Raw genomic sequence first — 20549 nt, 5'->3', positions numbered from 1 at the left:
CAACCTTTTTAAAACGGAGAGCTACTTCACAGGTACTGAGCCATACGAAGTTTGATATCAGTTTGAAACGCCCTCCTAAACATGTCTAAACTTCATGCATGATAAACATGTTTTAAATGCTTTTTTATATTCAATTTCAAATCTATATAAATGCAAATGTGATAGATTAGAAACAGGATAAAATTACATTTTAGATGATGTTCGCTGGTGAGTTGTGCTATTTTGTAGAACAGGTCCACGGGCAACTCATGTGGTCATTGGGGGCATCCTTGGGGCACCATGTTGGTGACCCCTTATCTAGACCTACCACATCAGGTAGGAAGGTGCCTATTTCTACCAACTATTCAGACCATCAGACCCAAACCATACATTCAGTCATGCACAGGCACTCCACCAGAGGGCTCTACATTCTGTCCTACATCTGCTCACCTGTTAGACCCACACTCAGTCTCCATTCTGATTTCTACCTACTACTCGGACTATCTCACCCAAACCAGTCCTGTGGCCTGTTCTATGAAGCGGGCTTACTGGCTTATCGGGGTAACTTGTCGGATTTCTCGTCCGGGACCTCCAACTGCTCTGCCATAGAGAGCATCCTAACATCATGCCTTACGGTGTGGTATGCGGGCTGCTGGTGGCCTCCTACCGCTCTGCCATAGAGAGCATCCTAACATACGGCCTTACGGTGTGGTATGCGGGCTGCTGGTGGCCTCCTACTGCTCTGCCATAGAGAGCATCCTAACATACGGCCTTACGGTGTGGTATACGGGCTGCTGGTGGCCTCTTACCGCTCTGCCATAGAGAGCATCCTAACATACGGCCTTACGGTGTGGTATGCGGGCTGCTGGTGGCCTCCTACCGCTCTGCCATAGATAGCATGCTAACATACGGCCTTACGGTGTGGTATGCGGGCTGCTGGTGGCCTCCTACCGCTCTGCCATAGAGAGCATGCTAACATACGGCCTTACGGTGTGGTATGCGGGCTGCTGGTGGCCTCCTAACGCTCTGCCATAGATAGCATCCTAACATATGGCCTTACGGTGTGGTATTCGGGCTGCTGGTGGCCTCTATGACTTTTTTGTAGACAGTCCATCTGTGTGGTGCTGTTTGCACGAATTGTTTTGGGAAATGCACTTACAGTTTTGCAGATGTTAAGGGTGATTCCAGAAATACATCAAAGCAACTGAGGAACTGCAATGTCGCTGTACAGTTCCTTATAATGGGCGCCAATGTAATGTGTAGAGTGGCAAATAAACTGATTCACTATTTACTATCATGTACATCACTTAAAATGCTTGTTTTTAAATGCAAATGTGTGAATATAAATGTAAGCAGTAAAGCTACAATCTGCTCCTGTTTATCTAATTGTTCTCATTTTAACTGGATGTTAAGGAGTAAATTAATAAACGTCATGTAAGTGCACATTAAAATGCTTTTTCACTATTACTTAAGTTCCCATGTGAACAGCCAATCAGATCAGCCTGATGTGTGTCTCTCTGTTTCCTCTCTGTTTCCTGCCCTTTCATCCCGACCACGACCATGATCTCTCACTTAGCAGCAGAGCAGTTTATTCTAAACAGTGGAACCACAAAGATGTTCAGACTCTTTGGTCTTCTCATTTTCATTAGTAAGGCCCTAAAATATAAATTATTTTTGGATTTTAATATTTTCATTTATCTATATGATGTGATCAGTGGAATTTGGCCATTTAATCTTCATCATAGTTAATAGTTATTTAGATTACTATTATATGTCTTATTTGATTATGATTTTTTTGTTTTTCTGTTTTTGCAGACACTGCACTGACAGCAGATGTTCTTCAGCCCAGTCACCTGATGAGGGTTCAGCTTGGAGACAGTGTGACCCTGACATGCTTCTGTCCAGAAGATGTTTCTTATGTTGCTTGGTTCAAACAAGCTGTTGGTCAGAAGCCCCAGCCCATGGCGAAAGCACTTCTCTACGTACCTGGTGAATTTTACAAGGAATATAAAAGCATAAAACGTTACTCCTTACTGAATGCAGAGGGGAGTTTTAACCTCACTATTTCTAACGTGGAGCCGTCAGATTCTGCAGTGTATTATTGTGCTGCTGTGTTTCTTCATGAGGTCACCTTTGGGAATGGAACCTTTGTCATAACCACAGGTAAATGAGATTCCAGCTATTTTCATATTTGATTTATTATAATGTCAGTAAGATTGTTCCCTGCAAAATAATTTTGACAGTTTAGTTGTTTGTCGATATAAAATTAGCAAAGATACCTTATTGTCTGCTTTGTTCCATAAATGTTTTTCTAAACATCAAACAAAAATCATTCATTATTATTATTTTTATTATTATTATTATACAATTTGTTGCATTTTGCTTGCTGTCAGCCAAAACGCCTAACCTTCTCTTTATACAGATGTTAATGTTACACATTGCAGCCTCTTTAAAACAAATAACATAAAAAAATGTTTGAGTTGCTATGTACAGTATAGGACTGTGCAAAAATCTTAAGCAACGAAAGAAAATTATTTTTTGACGTTATTTATCTGAGCAGTCAGTGTGTATTCACTCTGAAAAAAAATGCATAATTTAACATATGAACTAGGGATGTGCACCATTCAGAACTGATTTGAGAATGAAATTCTCAAATACGTATCCTAAAATTCAGGATTTTGAATACGTATATGAACTTGAATTTCAGTTCATTTTGTTAATCTGAATTACATTTGAATTGTGGTTGAAAACAGGTTGTGGCATTGAAATTCATATTTGAATTTAAAGAAGAAGAACGAAGAAGGGTTTGGATTCAAATTCAAGTTCATATACGTACTGTAGGTGTAGCTTTTAACTAAAATATGAACTTTAATTGAAATATGAATTATACATGAACACATTAACATTGTTATACATCATTGTTATAAAAATGTCGTTTTGTTCAGAATGAAATAATGCAACATTTGAAGTGTCACCTAAAATAATAATTAAACTGTCATTTTGTGCACCATGGTGGATCTGCTCATAGGAAGAGCTGAGTGTCTCTCCTTAGAAGTCAGTGTTGGCTGCAGTGACTGCAGTTTCTAACCTAAGAAACGTCCCAAACACTTTTCCTGCATCAAAAGTCAAACTAGTCCCTATTCCTGCCATGAAAGCTTCACATAATGTCACCGATACCTGAGCCAACCATGTTTATCAGAGGATGCAAACCCTTTGGCTGCAGCTTTCTCTGCACACGCTGAGAGAGTCTTCAGTGTAGCAGGAAAAGATTTCAGGCCAGAAGATTGCAAATTAAATCATGAAACCTTTGAAGATATTATGCTGACTAAATGTAATAATAATGAAAAATTAGCAATGTGTATTGGAATGAAGCATAATTGCATTTGCCATGACGTTTTGCTTTTCGCTGTAGTGCTATGGTTGAACGGAAAAACTTACTTTTGTGCGCATAAGAAAATAAATAGGAGCAACTACCAAACCAAATAATTCCTTTTACTATGTATACTTTTTCTTTAATGTTAAAAGATAGACAAACTAGTAATGGGCAAACAGCTCTTCGGCTCTTGAATTAAATCATGCAGGTACTACAGCAAAATGCTCAAAAATACCAAAACACATCAAGAACTAAATATGCAAAAACAATAAATACCTTCCTGTGGAAAAGGGGCAACATAAACCAAATGTAAAGTCACGAAAATCATGAAAATATAAAGTACACTTTACACACTTCATTTCTTTGAATTTAAATTAATTATATTCATCTACCTTCATACATTAATACAAGACATTATATAATTATAATGTTTGTTATTATCATATAATTTTTATTTAGGTATTATGTAGGTGCAGTTAATGTATAGTGTTACCTGATATATACTAATAAACAGTAATACAATAATAAGAGAGAAGAATGTCAGCTGTTCTCCAAGAAGTTACTGATTTCTTGGATGGCTAGAAGAACATCGATTCAGTTCTCAAACCTCTGAAAAATCTGTAAGAACAATTTTTGAGGATCTGTATTTTCCATTCTTACTCTCAAAGGGCTGTCATCATGACTATTTTGCTTTTCAGGTAAAGACTCCAACAGCAGGACTGTGGTACAGCAGCCTGTGTCTGACACATTGCAGCCAGGAGACTCTGTGAGCCTGCAGTGTACGATAGAGACTGGGAGCTGTGCAGGAGAACACAGTGTTTACTGGTTCAGACATGGATCAGGAGAATCCCTTCCTGGAGTCATTTACAGCCACGGAAACAGCAGTGATGAGTGTGAGAAGAGCCCTGAGGCTGGATCTCCTACACGGAGCTGCGTCTACAGCCTCCCCAAGGGGAACCTCAGCCTCTCCGATGCTGGGACTTACTACTGCGCCGTGGCCATGTGTGGGGAGATGCTGTTTGGGAACGAAACACAGCTGGATATAGATGGTAACACCCAGTGTGGGGAGATGCTGTTTGGGAACGGCACACAGCTGGATATAGATGGTAACACCCAGTGTGGGGAGATGCTGTTTGGGAACAGCACACAGCTGGATATAGATGGTAACACCCAGTGTGGGGAGATGCTGTTTGGGAACGGCACACAGCTGGATATAGATGGTAACACCCAGTGTGGGGAGATGCTGTTTGGGAACGGCACACAGCTGGATATAGATGGTAACACCCAGTGAGGGGAGATGCTGTTTGGGAACGGCACACAGCTGGATATAGATGGTAGCACCCAGTGTGGAGAGTATATCTGCTTCAAAGTTTTATTTAGCTTATTCTGCTATTAAGACATTTATTTCTTATTTTAATGTAATGAATTTTCTAATTTAAGTGCTTAAATTTAATTACACAGATGTTAATTTAATAATTATTTCAAATATTAATAGAAATTGTTAAAATGCAAAATACTAGAAGTTCATGTTAAAAATGGACTATTTACAAAACAACTGCTGTAATGTGTTATAGATTTTATCTTTAACTAATGTATAGTAATGTAAGCAAATGGGAAATGTGTCTCTATATCATTATGCTGAAATCTATCTCTTTGTTACAGGCTTTCAGAAGCTGCTGGATCCTCTTCACTCTGGCTTGCTGATAGTTTTATCTTGCAGCATTATTCTGAACGTTGCTCTCATTTGTATAAGATGTAAACTGATCTGTACACACTGTGCAGGTACACTGCCCGGCTTTATGCACTCAGAAGAAGGACAAAATGTAGTTTTTAACAAATTATAGAAATATAAAATTGTTTTATGATAGATAAAATGTTCATATTAAAACCACTCTTGCAGGTAATACAGTTTAAAAATCCATTATTAAATCTCACCTTATTTATATAAACCTTTTTGTACTGTAAAATTTACATTTTTGTATTATATCTTTCATATTTTGCCAAATCTATTGAAATATACATGTTGCAATAAGTTGCATATCAATAACTTTTATTACCAAGATCTCCTCTATAGCAATTTTATTATATATGATATATGAGAACAAATAACACATATCCAAACATGCACTTACATTGACAGAAGTCATTTTTACTTTCATTTTTGAGACAAAAGGGATGTTGATTGCTTGAAAATTCGGAATTTTATCTGACCACTGTGATACCGCGTGAAATTAAATAATATATTGATGTGTTATATATTTTAAACAGATGAAAAGAACAGTGATATATCAAAAGTGGAATGGTCACGCAAGCAAGTATGTAATAAATATTTCAAATTACAAATTGTCAGTAAAACAAATGAACCTCAGACTGATTTCCATCCTGGGATCAGCATTTAGCATTAAGTGCTATTTGTGAAAACAAGTAATAGCAAACCAATTTGATCTATCCAATTCTGCCATCTTTGTCTCCACAGTGCCATGACGAGGACACACTGAATTACGCTGCCCTGAACCTAAGAAGCCAAAACCCAGGAGACAGAAGAAAGATGGGAATAATGACACTCTGTATTCTGACCTCCGGTACAGAGATTATGAATAAAGATGCTTCTCATTCATGTCAGTCACACAGAGTGTTCAGGGTGTAGCTTTAATAATGTTCAGAGGAGGGCAGGGGAGCCAGTGCTTCTGAGACTGAATCACAGGATTTTACGGAGTTTGGTGTCAGTGTGTTTGGGGCGCATTTTTACTGGAAGTGCAAATGTTCAAGCCAGACTGGGGGCTGAGGGAGGGGGAGAGGGGAGCCACAGAGATTATTTCTTCATGGCATGGGGGGGAATAAGCGGCTTTAATGTTGTGGAAAGGCTGAGTTGTTGCAATCAGTTCTTTGATGTGACACATGCTTACTTGTCTCCCTTGTGTACCATGCTGAATGGTTTGGGGCAAACGCACAGGGACTGATCGATTATATTAAACAGATGAAAGAAACTGAATGAAAATTTCAAGTGTTCTTAAATTATGTTTTTCATTTAATGTTGTGTACTGTATGTATTTTTGAGTATATACATGTGTGTGTGTGCATGTGTGTGTTTCTGTGTCTGTGTTTGTGTGTGTGTCTATGTGTGTATATGTACCTGTATATATACCTGTGTCGTTAATAACGATGTGGATAATTAAGAAAGAGGAGTTTTGTTTCTTGCTCCCTGTCCTGTTACTTGGCTCACAAACATACACACACATAGACACACACACATAGACACACATAGACACACACACAAACACAGACACAGAAACACACACATGCACACACACACGAACACATACAAACATACACACACAGACACACAAACACACACATACACACACATAGACACACACACAAACACACACATGCACACACACATGAACACATACACACACACACAAACATACACACACAGACACACAAACACACATGCACACACATACACACACACACAAACATACACACACACACACACTGCTACGGCTCTGTAAGAACACTAGCATGCTCTTTTGTGTGAGTGGGGTGGGGGGTGTTAAATAAGATGAAAATGACAATGGCTGTACTTTTGTTATGTCAGTTGTGTTTCTATCGTCATTGTATCATATTCCACAAGCTTTTTATTCTACAAGATGTACAAGCCAGTCAGTGTATTCAGTGGGGTGTTCAGGAGTCATTAGGTTCTGAAAAATGTCTTGCATTTAAAACATAATGTACTTTTGAATACTTAAGTATTTTTATATGCAAATACTCCAGTACTTTAACTGAAGTAAAAAATTAACTGAAAAGCTTTGAGTATTATTTGACGAGGAGTATCTATACTTAACTCAAGTAGTGAAGTTGTGTACTTTGTCCACCTCTGTCTGAAAGTGACATACAGCTGTAAGCTGTTTTGGTTTGTTTGTCTGCTGAGTGCTTCTCTGCAGTGCTGCAGATGTTTCCACTGGTTAGATGCAGCTCAGGAAGACTGACCCACTGACTGCACTGTGCTGGGCTCACTTTGCAAAGAGTAAAAACCACACAGAGAGAACAATATCTGCTTCTTGTAAGACCCTGTTTCCTCTCTACCTCACCCAGGTCACGCTTTGAAGTATTCAGCCTAAGTTATTTTATCCAAACAAGCCACCATTATTATTCATGCAGCTGGACATTTGACTGGAGCACATGATTGCTTCATATCACTACCCTGTACATGGAACAGAATGTACAGCTTTCACAACAGAACAAAATTCTCATCAGTCCACATCTGAAACCACCACACATCTTAGGGATCCCATTTATAATGGTACATTTTTGTTTTATTCACATTCTTTTTCATCACACAGATAAACACCATCCATTAAACTTACAGCATGTATCCTGGTCAGGGTGATGGGGACGACACCACCTATATCGAGTGTGATTTAAGGCCAAGACCTTAAAAGGGAGAGTCAAGACTGAGGCTTGTTACAAGAGCAGTGGGGCACAAAACAACAAACAACATCATTATGAATGTAAAAGAAATGTATGTATTTATAAATATAGGGTAATAATAGAAACAAAATATAAGAATATATTACATACAGGAATATTATAGGAATATTAAAATTAACTTATGCACAATCCTATTGCATGTAACATTATTGCTCATGTGCAAGATATTAGCCTCCCAAAGGAAGCTGCCACACAGGGGAATAATGCACTGGCTCAATGCAACACTGCACATCAGTGAATAAGGAGGAACAATATTGCAGATCAGCAGCAGATAGAAACTGTATCAGAAGACAGTGAACAGAGGAAAAGTTCAATGAGCAGAGTGCAGATTATAAAGCCTGACTGCTGTGGGGCCCAATGACCTGCGGTACCGTTCTGTCACACGCTGGGTGTCTGAGTCTCTTACTGAAGGAGCTGCTTTACCTACTAAGGAGGTTCAGATCTTTCAATGTTTGTAGGAAAATGCTGACTATGTTCTATCTCTGTGGTGGAGAGCGCAGTGTTTTTTGCAGCTGTGTGCTGGGGCAATGTGGTGAAGGCAGCTGATGCCAACAGGCTGAACAAGCTGATTAAAAAGGCTGGTTCTGTCCTGGGGGTCAGACTGGAGAAGCTGGCGGAGGTGTCTGAGAGGAGAATGCTGAAAAAGCTTCTCAGCATCATGGACAACCCCTCCCACCCCATGCACGCAGACATGATGGGTCATCAGAACTCCCACAGCAAAAGACTCATTGCCTGCAAATGCAGAACCGAACGCCACAGGAAATCCTTCTTACCTGTGGCAATAAGACTGTATAACTCTTCCTCATTCTGTATATGACCTTTTCAGAATCTGTCATTAAGACTCATTTGGATCGTGCAATATTACTCCTCTGTTTATCGAATGTTTGTTTTACCCATCATCACATGCTGCTATCGCAATTATTCAAGGCACAAACATTCACTTTTCATTACACATGCACTAATAATCTGTTATTTTATTATATTTGTTATAGCTTAGGTATAGTTTTTTCTTTTTTTAACTTTTTATAGAGTATGAGTATTTATGTGTATTTATATAGTTACAATACAGTATCACTCAGTTATTTTGCACTATTATTTTTCTTTACCTTACCTTTATTCCTATTGTTGCACTGAGCGTGTAAAGGACAAAAGAATTTCCCTCGGGATAAATAAAGTTTTTTCTTATCTTATCATAGGCCTTCTTATCATCAACTTCCTGAGTAGCTTCCTCAAAAAACTCCAACAGATTTGTTAAACAGGATCTACCTCTCCTAAATCCATGCTGGCTATCCCGCAAAATGTTATTGGAGTCCAGGTAATCTACCATTTTCTCTTTGATTATAGCCTCCATAACTTTACCAGTTATACAAGTTAGACTGATTGGCCTATAGTTAGACAAATTACTTCTATCCCCTTTTTTGAAAATGGGCGTTATGAAGGCGTGCTTCCAATCAGAAGGTACCTGTCACGCCCAGCTCGTCCGCTCCTCCTGTGTGCCACGCCCCCTGCTTACCCACGTGTGTTTCCCGAATCGTACCCAGCTGTTTCCGTTTGCTTTCAATCAGTCTTGTGTATTTAAGTCCTGGTCTCCCCAGTTTTCCTTGTCTGTCATTGATGTTTGTGAGCATCAGTACCCGGTTCTCGTCCTCCTTTACCATAATAAATCCCCTGTTTGTCCCGATCCTGACTACCTGCTTGTTTCCTGTTCGCTCGCCTGCCCGACGATCGCCCGCTTCCAGCGCGATCGTCACAGTACCACACCTTCAGATAAGAATTTTTGAAACAGTAAAGTTAAGGGTCGGCAAATCATTTCCCTCATCTCTTTTAACACTATAGGTAAGATGCAATCAGGGCCCTGTGATTTATTTATTTTGAGCTTAGCTAGGCTTTGCAAAACATCTGCTTCAGTTATTCAGTAGACTTAGATATTCCTGCTTAATTCTGTCATCATCAGTTATTTTCCATTGCTGGAACAAAGCCCTTTTCCTCCTTACTTTATACTTTATTTCCCTAGTAAACCACCTAGGTTGCAATTTCCTAGATTTATTCTTGCTGGAAACAGGTATGAAGTCCTCTTGCACTTGCAATAATGTGCTTTTAAAAAATTCCCAGGCCTCTTCAACAGTTTTGTTATTTAACTCCATCCAGTTCAGTTTCTAGTTTTAGTCACATACACTTAAAGTCAGCCTTCCTAACATTATATATTTTTGATTTGGACTTAGCTCTTCGAACGCTAAACTTAACCTCAAATTTGACCATGTTATGATCGCTACTGTCAAGTGGTTCCAAAACGTCTAATTTACCAATCCTGTCCTGGTTATTAGAGAGAACAAGATCAAGAATGGCATCTCCCCTGGTAGGGGTGTTAACAAACTGAGTAAAAAAACAATCCTGTACTAATTCCACCATCTCCAGTTCATTTTCTGAAGAGCCAGTGACAATGTCCCACTGCATTCCTGGTAGATTAAAATCATATATTTTTATTGCTCATAATCCTAATATCACTGTATAACAATCTGCTTTCCTCAGCAGCTACATTAGGTGTTCTGTAACAAACACCGACAATTAGGCTATTTGAGTTTTTAGCATCTAATTTTACGCATATTGCTTCCGTAGTTTTATTTATATCGGTAAGTTCCCTTGCCTGCAAGATTTCCTTTACATATACTGCAACACCACCTTCCTTTTTACCTATACGATCTTTACGGAACAACGTGTAACCATCCATATTATATTCTTGTCCATCCTTTTCTCTCAACCACGTTTCAGTTATTCCTATAATATCATAAGAGTCCGATGAGATAAAAGCCTCTAATACTCCTAGCGTTCAAATACAGACAAAGGGTAGGCCTATTACGGTGCCCACTTATGATTATTTGGGGCTTTCCGTTTCCCCCCACTTACATACTTAACTAACCTCCCTGCCCCCCAGTCCCTAGTTTAAACATTCCTCAACTACTCTACACATACACCTCCCCAATACACTGGTTCGCCTCCGGTTCAGGTGCAACCCATCTGGCTTGAACAGGTCCCACCTGTTCCAGAAGGTCCTCCAATGCCCCATAATCCTAAACCCCTCTTTCCTACACCATCCTTTTAGCCACGCATTTAATCTCCATATCTCAGCTAACTTCGCCTGACTTGCACGTGGCACGGGGAGTATTTCAGAGAATACCACTGTGGACGTTCTGCTTCTAAGCTTATTTACAACTTCTATAAATTTATCCTGCAGAACAGCCCTTCTACCCTTGCCTATATTGTTGGTGCCAACATGCACCACGACAACTGGATCCACCCCAGCTGGGGCCAAAAGCTTGTCCACACGATCTGGAAGGTATCCTACCTGGGCACCAGGCAGGCAAGACACCGTACGGGACCCTCTATCACGCGTGCACACATAACTGTCTACTCCCCTAATAATGGAATCCCCCACTACCACAACCTCCCTCTTCCTGGGGGGAGGGGGCTCCTCAGTGCCCAAGGGCCCATCTGCCTCCCCAGTCCCTTCCGGCTCTAAAGCTGGAAGAACCTGAAACCTGTTCGACACTAAAATAAGTTACTTGTGTTGAAACGGAACTTAATTATTATTTTTATTTAAAAATTTAAATCCGATAAGTTTACTACTAATTACCAAAAGAACTTCTGCCTGAACCAAGTATGAACTAAAAACAAAGCGAAATCGAAGTTGCTCTTGGGAGGTCGAAAAACCACAAAAACCCCCTCATAGCAGGTTACTGCCGGAGCGGGGAAAAAAAGTGTCCTCCCGGCCCCGACTGGCGACCGAGCAAAGCTCAGGAGCAACTGTCCTTTTCCGGCGCTGGGTAATGAAGGCAGAACCGACGCTAGATATTATTAGCTGATTATCGCTCCGCCGGTGTTTGTTAGAGTTAAACGCGAACAGAAAATGCTGCTCACTGTCCGTAACAATCGCGCTGTTAATTAAGAGACAGGACAGACAAGCACTCACGCCGACCGAAATAAGAATAAATAGAAATAAAACAGCCACCCACGTAAACAATTAAAGCACACAAACACACAAAATATACGTTCAAAACACTCCAAAAACAATCCCAAACAATCCCAAAACAATCGCTGCAGCTCAACATCACTCTCTCCACTCTCTCGCTTCAAAACCGGAAGTGCCATTACATGACAGTTTTATAATTAGATAGTTTTACAATTAAGGAGATAAAGTACAAACTCACTTATGAAATTGCATTAAATCACATCATGTTTTCACATTCATAAAAGAAAAATACAATTGCAAGTTGCATTTGCTTCGACAGTGTATCACAAACACTTAAGACTAAGCATTAAATATCACTTGCAAAGTCAAACGGTTTATGGCTTCCTTAGTTTACAACACTGAATGCAACAATACTGGAAAACTTCAAGGCCCGGTTTCACAGACAGGGCTTAATATAAGCCCGGAGTAGACCGTAATCAGTACTAGTTAATCTAGGGCATTTAAGTATCTTTCATGAACATAGCTTAAAATAGGCTTAGTTAGTCAGAGACTACAGAGTCCTGGAGTAATTTAAGTAAGGTTAAATGAGAACACCTGAGATAGGCCTGATTAGGTTGAGTATAAGCACATGATGTTGGTCTGATGGTGTTGATTAAAACCTGAAATGGACTACAAAACACTATTGTTGGTTTAAATCTTGACACAAAGCAATGGCTGAGGCAAAAAGAATTCGTTCAAAAAACTTTAGTGAGTATGAAAAAACACTACTAAAACAAATTTTGACAAACTATCCAGTCATTGAAAGTAAAACCCACACTACTGCTAGTGAACAAAAGAAAAGGAGTGCTTGGAATGCAATTTGCAATGAATTCAATGCAAATGAAAATGCAACCACAAGAACAATACAACAACTTCAGGTGAGATGTCTTTGTTATTATCATTGCACATTTTTCATATTTATATTTTTGTCACAATTTATAATGAATGATATTTGCCTGTATAGACTCTGTGGAAGAACGTAAAACTGGCTTTAAAAAGACAGAATGCAGAGATAAGAAGACAGCGATTTATTACTGGTGGTGGAGCACCAAATAAAGACAAAACTGATGAAGTGAGCGACTTGTTGTCTGGAATAATACAGAACCAGCAACCTCTGGAAGGTATACCAGATGATGATCACTTCAACAGTTCAGATGAAGAACTGAGAACAAATGGTACGTAAGAAAGAAATTGGTTACTGCCTTTGGCACATATTCCACTCTGTCAATCTTTATTCTTCTTAAGGATCATGTGTGCTTCTTTATTTGTGCTTCTGTGGGTTTTTTCCCCCCACAGAACAGAGGGATCTGAACAGGCTGGCAGAGCCAGAGCACAGTGAGTGTGTGCCCTCCACATCTGCTCCAGCATCCCGGAGAAAAGATGCTGCCACCACCTGTCAGAATAGAGCAAGCAGAATGACCATCCATGAAAAGTTAGCCAGAGAATTCCATGAGCAAAAAATTAAATTTATGAAGGAAGAGCATGACATGAAAATGAGAATTCTACAGGCTGAATTGGATATGAAGTTGGCAGAAAGAGGTATGATACAAAAAAGATACAGTAAGGAGACAGCTGTGATTACAAGCCATGGTGTGTAAAAGATGTTAAAAAAAAAAGAGAATAATAACCAATTTGTCATTTACATATTCATGAGTGAAAGTATTTTATTTTACATTTTCAAGCAGTATTGTTTAAGTGACTTGGTAAATTTTGCTGCACACTGTTTTACTTTTGTACAGAACATTATCAAGGAAAAATAAGCCATAGTAAATACCTTCCATATTGAAATTCATCTTACCTAGCTGAAGTGCTGTATTGTGAATGCAGCTCTATGTGCAAGTCCTTGTTGGCCATTGCCTGCCTCAGCCACTGCTACATCTGCTTCATCATAATCTTCCATTGGAGGATCAGGACAGCAGCGCTGCTTCAGGTAGTTGTGCAGCACCGCTGTAGCAATGATGACCTTGCAGCATCTTCTTGGGCTGAAACGAAGTGTATTGCGTAAACACTGGAATCGACTTTTCCATATTCCAAACATGCGTTCAACCATGCCTCTTGTTCGGATATGAGCTCTGTTGTATCTTTGCTGCTCCACTGTTGTGGGATTTATGTATGGAGTGAATAAAAAGTTACTCTGACCATATCCACTGTCACCAAGTAGAAGTCCACTATGCTGTCCTCTCTGAAACTGAGCACACAATGAGGAGTTGAGAAAAATCCTTGAATCATGAGTTGAACCTTTCCAACGCGCTACAATGTTTGCAAACTCTAAATTTGGTGTGCATAAGCCCTGAACATTGATTGAAAACCAGTTCTTACGGTTCCTGTACTCCTCAGCATCAGGACTTGATGGACACTTGATGGGAACATGACATCCATCTATACAGCCAATGACACCTGGGAAGTGCCCATATTCATAAAATTGCACTTTGTAGTTGGCTTGGTCAGCAGCATCAGGAAACTTTATGTAAACACTCCTCAGTTCACAAATGGCTCTGCAGACTTTGTGAACTATTCTACACACAGTTGCTTCACTGGCACCACACAAATCACCAGTTTCACGATGAAAGGTCCCACATGCCAAAAACCTCAATGTGAGCAGAACTTGGAGAGAACTGGGTAAAGGCTTTCCTCTCAGAGACAGACAGGAAAGTGTAGGTTCTAGCAAAGATATTATCTCCAATGCATGTTCTTTGTACATGCGAAAGCGGTCTTGAAAAGCTGTGTCATCAAAGTAATGTAATGGATCGCTCCTATCCAAAAGTACTCTTGCAGGCCTCTGTTGTGCATGCTGGTTTTCATTTAGATATTCCAAATATTCCATGCTCCCCTCACAAACAGTGCTAAGCAGGAGTTAAACCTGCCTCCTTGAAGGATTAATTTAAGCTTCAATTTAGTCATAGACTAGCTATAATCCTCCCTCTTGCAATCAGCTTTGTTTAATCCAGAATAGGCTAAGTCTGTGACTATTTTAATCTATATCTGTGCAAGTCACTTTGAGTTAAGACAGCTCAAGTTGGCAGTTTAGTCTGGGACTAGGCTTAAGCCCTGTCTGTGAAACCGGGCCCAAAAGTACTTACCAAAGTAATGGAAGAAGGTATCCAGTAATTTCTGTACAGTTTAATTTGCCTGCTAACGTCGGCTCTTTTTGCTATCCAGAACCACAGTACGTGATTACAAACTATGCGCTGCCTTTTATATTCTCCCCCCACTCTAAATAGAGTGAGTGTCACCCAATGGCTGTCCAGATTTTATTAAGACATTGTTGGTTATAAATTTTTCATTGCAGGAAATTTACATTTTTTCATTAATTTTCTTAGGACTTTAAAGATAAACTTGATGTAGTGAGTGGTGAAAATCTGAGACTTTAAATATATTTTTTTTAAATTATAATTTAAAATCGTTATGCTGCAAAATAATATTATATGGTTTAAATGTGGAGTATGTGTGCTTCCACATACATTTTAAATCATCCATCAAGCTTTCTCCTGTGTGGATTTATCACTTTTTAAAGTTTACCAAGCTGTTTCTGTTAATGCCTACACTAAGGGAGCATATTACTTGCATTTCCTTGTCATTGCTTCACAAAATGTAACTTTTTTTGTAGCGATTTTCCCAGTGGAGATGTGCCATTGCCTAGACAACCATGAACTGAACTCAGGCTGCTGCTCTCAGAGACCAATAATATTCAGACTAGGCAATTCTGTAATTGATGTTTGAAATAATTTTACTTTGAAAGGAAATAATTTTACTTCTGCCAGCTCTGCACTCATGATACTGTACACACTTCACTAGGCATGTGTCCAGTATGTCCACACCAAATTTCAGACCCCTAGCTCTTACGGTTCGGCCGTGACACCCCCTCATGGTAGTTTTAAGTCAAGAGCAAATGGTAAAAAATATAAAGTCATAGGTCCATCAGATATGTTCTGTAAGGGCTGCGCTCATGAAACTTTGTACACTTGTTCATACAATTACCCAGTTTAAGCATGCGAAATTTCAGACCCATACGGTTCAGCCATGACACCCTATCAGCTTTGTTTGAGGCCTTTTTTTCACAAGTCGCCATTTACCTCCATTGCCTACTTTAGCAAACTCAAACGCCCACTACCTGAAATTAAAACTGTAAAATTATTCATATTCAATTACTCATTCATACATTTAGGTTATCTGTGTGAAATGTCAGCCCCCTAGGTCACAGGGTTCAGCCACAAGACCCCCTCAAGTGACCCTGCCCCTTTTCCCCTCCGAATGCATTAAAAACATAAAATCACAGGTTCATCAGATATGTTGTGTAAGTGCAACACTAATGAAACTTAGGATATCAATTCATACTTAAATCTAGTTTGTGCATATGCCAAGTTTCAGACCTCTAGCTCATACAGTTCAGCCGTGACGCCCCCTCAGCTTAATTTGAGGCTTAGTCAAAAAAAATGCAGCCACTCACATTAGAAATTGAAAATTCCACCAAACATATTCTGTAAGGCGTGCGCTCATGAAACATTGCACACTTGTTCATACAATTACCCAGTTTAAGCATGCCAAATTTCAGACCCCTAGCTCATACGATTCAGTCGTCACGCCCCCTCTTGGTAGTTTTAAGCCAACAGCAAATGGTAAAAAACATAAAGTCACAGGTCCATCATACTGTATATGACCAGTTCTTGGATACGTCTCTTGTAGTTACAGTTTGTCAGGACTAAAGGCTGTTTGGCTAATATGATATGGTGAACAAGTCCTCTGATTAAAGCATGCGTGCTGCTTAAAACATTGTGTTATATGCTGAATGTTTCTTGCCAGTAGAGTACATGTTGAATTACCGTTCAATTAGAATATTCAAGTATTATTTTTTTTATCATTTAATGAAATAGGTAAATATCTCATCACTGATGACTGTGGTCCACCTGTATGACAAGTAACCCATCATGGATGGAGATTTCTTCAAGGCCTGTTGTGGGAACCCCATGGTGTAGCATTAAGAGAAAGAATACAGGGAGTATTACAAATGAGCAGTTGCCCTGCCCCCCCCCCTTACTCATTTTGGATGCTTAAATTACTAAATTGTGTCTTTAATGCTAATCTCTATGATTCAATGGTCTGAGTGAGTCTCCAGTACTACATGAATGGTAAACTTAAAAACTCTACTTCTCTTAGCTTGATAATATTTTCTTTTTTTGAGTTAAACTAGTTTGGGTCTAATTTTCATTTTATTGATTTTTGCACACTTGGATTATTTATACTCCGGTTTCCCTCCACAGTCCAAAAACATGCTGAGGCTAATTGGAATTGCTAAATTGCCCATAGGTGTGCATGTGAGAGTGAATGGTGTGTGAGTGTGCCCAGAGATGGGCTGGCCCCCCATCCTGGGTTGTTCCCTGCCTCGTGCCCATTGCTTCCAGGATAGGCTCCAGACCCCCCGCGACCCAGTAGGAAAAAGCGGTTTGGAAAATGGATGGATTATTTATTTGCCCCCCTTGTCTTAAAAGCTAGAGGAGGTCTGTGCTTCTGACCTGGAAATTATTTTCGTTGTTTGTCACTGAACTTGCAATATAAAATTTGAAGACAGGTCTGTGAACTGTGCTTGCAACAAAAAATGTCTAAATGGTAGTAGGCAAAGCATAGCACTACCTATACTTTCTGAAAAAGCTAATCCTTATGGCACAGGCAGGAAAAAGATGATGATCCACTAGCAGCTCCAAGACAAAAATGGGGTTTATTAAAGAAAAACAGAACACCCTGGGGTAAAATACTAAACAAAAGGACCACAAGGGGTCCAAAACAAGCTGGGAAAATAATGAACTAAAAAAAACACTAAGTAACACAATTAAGGAACTGGGCTAAACAGAGAGCAGAACCAGAAATCCAAACACACAGTTTACAACTAACACTGACCACGGACAGACGAACGGACGAAGGATTGAATGTGCACATGCCCGCACACATACATACATACAAACGCACACCCACAGCCACCCCAACAGCGAACCAAAATTCAGTTTTGTTAGAGGGTTTACCGCGTTTGAATCCCCATACAAAAACTGTTTGTCACTGTACCTCAACAACTGTCACAGTTGTAATTGAATGTGTAATACTACCACAATAGTATTTTTAAACTGTATACATGTGTAATACAATTTTAAACTACCTCAATAGTTAGGGTTAGGGTATATAATAACTTCAGGTAACATCTGTGATAGGGGCATCCCCTCCAGAGGGAACCTAGAAAAGAAGAAAAATTAACATTAAAGAGACAATGCTGCCACTGCACGGTGAACATTTAGAATGCACACCTACACATAATCTTTGCCCTAACCCCTAAACCTAACACCCTAACCCCAACCCTAGACCCTAACACCTAACCCCAAACCCTTACACCAAACCCTAAACCCTAACCCCAACTCCAAAATGTGAACACTCAACCCCAACACCTAACTTCAGCCACAAAACCCTAACCCCAACCCTAAAAAAACCCTATCACCTAACCCCAACCTAAACCCCACCCTTATCCTTTACCCTAAGCCCCAACCCTAATCCCCAACCCTTACCCCTAACCCTAAACCCCAAAAAAACCCCTCTTTACCCCCACCCTTACCCCAATTTAATCCAGTCCGGGACCCCTAACGCCTAACCCTAACCATAAACCCTAACCTTAATCCCTAACCCTAATCCTGGCAAACATGGCCAAGGGACTACAAAACACATACCACTTCAACGCCTGAGGACACGGTGGAGTACTAAGGGATTGTCTGGACTACTTGGACTGAGTAAAGCTCACCTGAGGATCCGGAAGGGTCTTGCTTCTCTCCAAAGGCAATAAGGAACTTTCAAGTTCAAGGAGAAGGCCTAACAACGGGCCTAGGTCGGAGCTGAGGCCTTCCAGCACTTATTTCCAAGGGAGAACAGGACATCCCAGGAGACATCTGTCTGGGCTGAATCTACGTTGGATTGAAGGTGGGACAGCAATTTTATTGCGGTATATTAACAGATTAGCTTGAAGTAATGATTTTAATGGAGAATGGCTGTACTGCAGTAGCAGATCTCAGGGGCAGGGAAACCACCAATCATGTAACCATTAGAGCACCAATAGGCCTGGACAAACAAACCACTAAAACGTATTTTAAGTTAATACAAATTTCACACCACTTGATGACGGTGGAGGGGGCATTGTTAACTAATGTGCTCCCATCAGGTATGATGAAACAAGTTATTAAGCTTACACAATTTATAAAACCAGCTGTTCTTATGAACAGCACAGCAGCTAAAATAATGGCAAATACTTCCTCATGGATGGATACTAATATGCATATACTGCAAGAACATTATATGCAGGGTAGACAACTGCTTCTAGCCACAATAGATCAGTTTGAACAAAGGGAATGGGAGGTAGCCAATAAATGGGCCAAAAAGAGGTATTACAAAAAACTTAAAATGGAAGTTTTAGACAAAACCAAAGGCATCATTTTGGCTAAAATACAGAAACAGTTCAAGACTAGTAATATGACCATCCACGACAACTTATCTGTAATGACTAGTCCTCCCGAGATTGACAGATTTAACTTGTTTACGGCAGGGGAAGGGGAACTACAGTTCCTAGAAGCACCAAATGGTGGGATCCCTAGCAATAGGGCAATTACAGGCCCTAAACAAATTACAAGAACTGCACAGGTTCATTATACCTCACACAGTCTGAGTGACAAGGTATCTAATAAATCTCTCAACCTGAACAATAGTGACAGTTTGTCTCATTTCACTCCCATAGGTCCCCCTACCCCAGAATTACACATTCGGGAGGGTAGAGCCGCTGCTAAGGGAAACAACCCACAGCCCATTCTGAGTGTTCCCCTATACCACCAGCAGCAGGGACCATAGAATGTAAACCACACCTTCCCAACAGGGAATTGGTAGACTCTGCCTCCTCACAGGAGGACTTTGTGGACCTAAGGAAGCCTAATATTACACGACCACATATACATCAAAGTACAGACAAAAAAATTACAGAGTGGTCTCTGAAGGTCCACAAACCGATAGTCTTCATTGGGGATGACGGTTACTTGAGCTAAATCTGTTCAGTCTCAAGCAAAGGAGACTGAGGGGGGACATGATCCAGGTATATAAGATTCTAACAGGTTTGGATGCTGTTCAACCAAATAGTTACTTCAGCATTAGTTTAAATACACGAACTCGTGGCCATAGGTGGAAATTAGCCGGAGAACATTTCAAGCTGGATTTAAGGAAGCACTTCTTTACACAGCACGTAGTCAGAGTATGGAATAGTCTTCCTGATAACGTAGTGGAAGCTGAATCCTTTAAATCAGAGTTGGATAAGATTTTAACAACTCTGAGCTATTAGTTTAGTTCTCCCCAAGTGAGCTTGATGGGCCGAATGGCCTCCTCTCGTTTGTATAGTTCTTATGTATCCGGCGGATAACTGTTGTGGAGTTGTGAAATTGTGCAGTATGATAGGTGTTACTGCCACAGTCGGAGACTATCGGTCTGCCCTTGGGAACTTCCCCAGGGATGGTCCATAGCCTTTGATTCATATGGATCTTAGGTAGCAGATAAAATAGTCTGGGGCAGGGGTTATCTGGACCCATCAAAAAGTGCTTTTGTTTTAAGATGAAGTGTTTAAGATATAGATCGTTTAAAATGCTATTAACCAATTTGGCCGTATCCCGGTCCAATGAATGTGTCAGTGGA

General features: G+C 40.0%; 1 protein-coding gene across 1 annotated transcript; it reads left to right on the top strand.

The window, feature by feature from the left end:
• Nucleotides 1-1853: 1853 nt before the first annotated feature.
• LOC125722415 (uncharacterized) lies at nucleotides 1854-8541 on the top strand (the record flags this gene model as incomplete). Its single annotated transcript, XM_048998569.1, has 6 exons — nucleotides 1854-2142; nucleotides 4051-4401; nucleotides 5015-5134; nucleotides 5621-5667; nucleotides 5829-5858; nucleotides 8536-8541. Coding segments are annotated over 6 exons (843 nt in total), but the record flags the coding sequence as incomplete, so codon positions are not given.
• Nucleotides 8542-20549: the final 12008 nt, after the last annotated feature.

Source organism: Brienomyrus brachyistius, unplaced genomic scaffold (genome assembly GCF_023856365.1).
Source record: "Brienomyrus brachyistius isolate T26 unplaced genomic scaffold, BBRACH_0.4 scaffold38, whole genome shotgun sequence".
Lineage (NCBI taxonomy): Eukaryota > Metazoa > Chordata > Actinopteri > Osteoglossiformes > Mormyridae > Brienomyrus > Brienomyrus brachyistius.
Note: the sequence above shows the minus strand (reverse complement) of the source record. Positions and strands in the feature narration are given on the sequence as shown.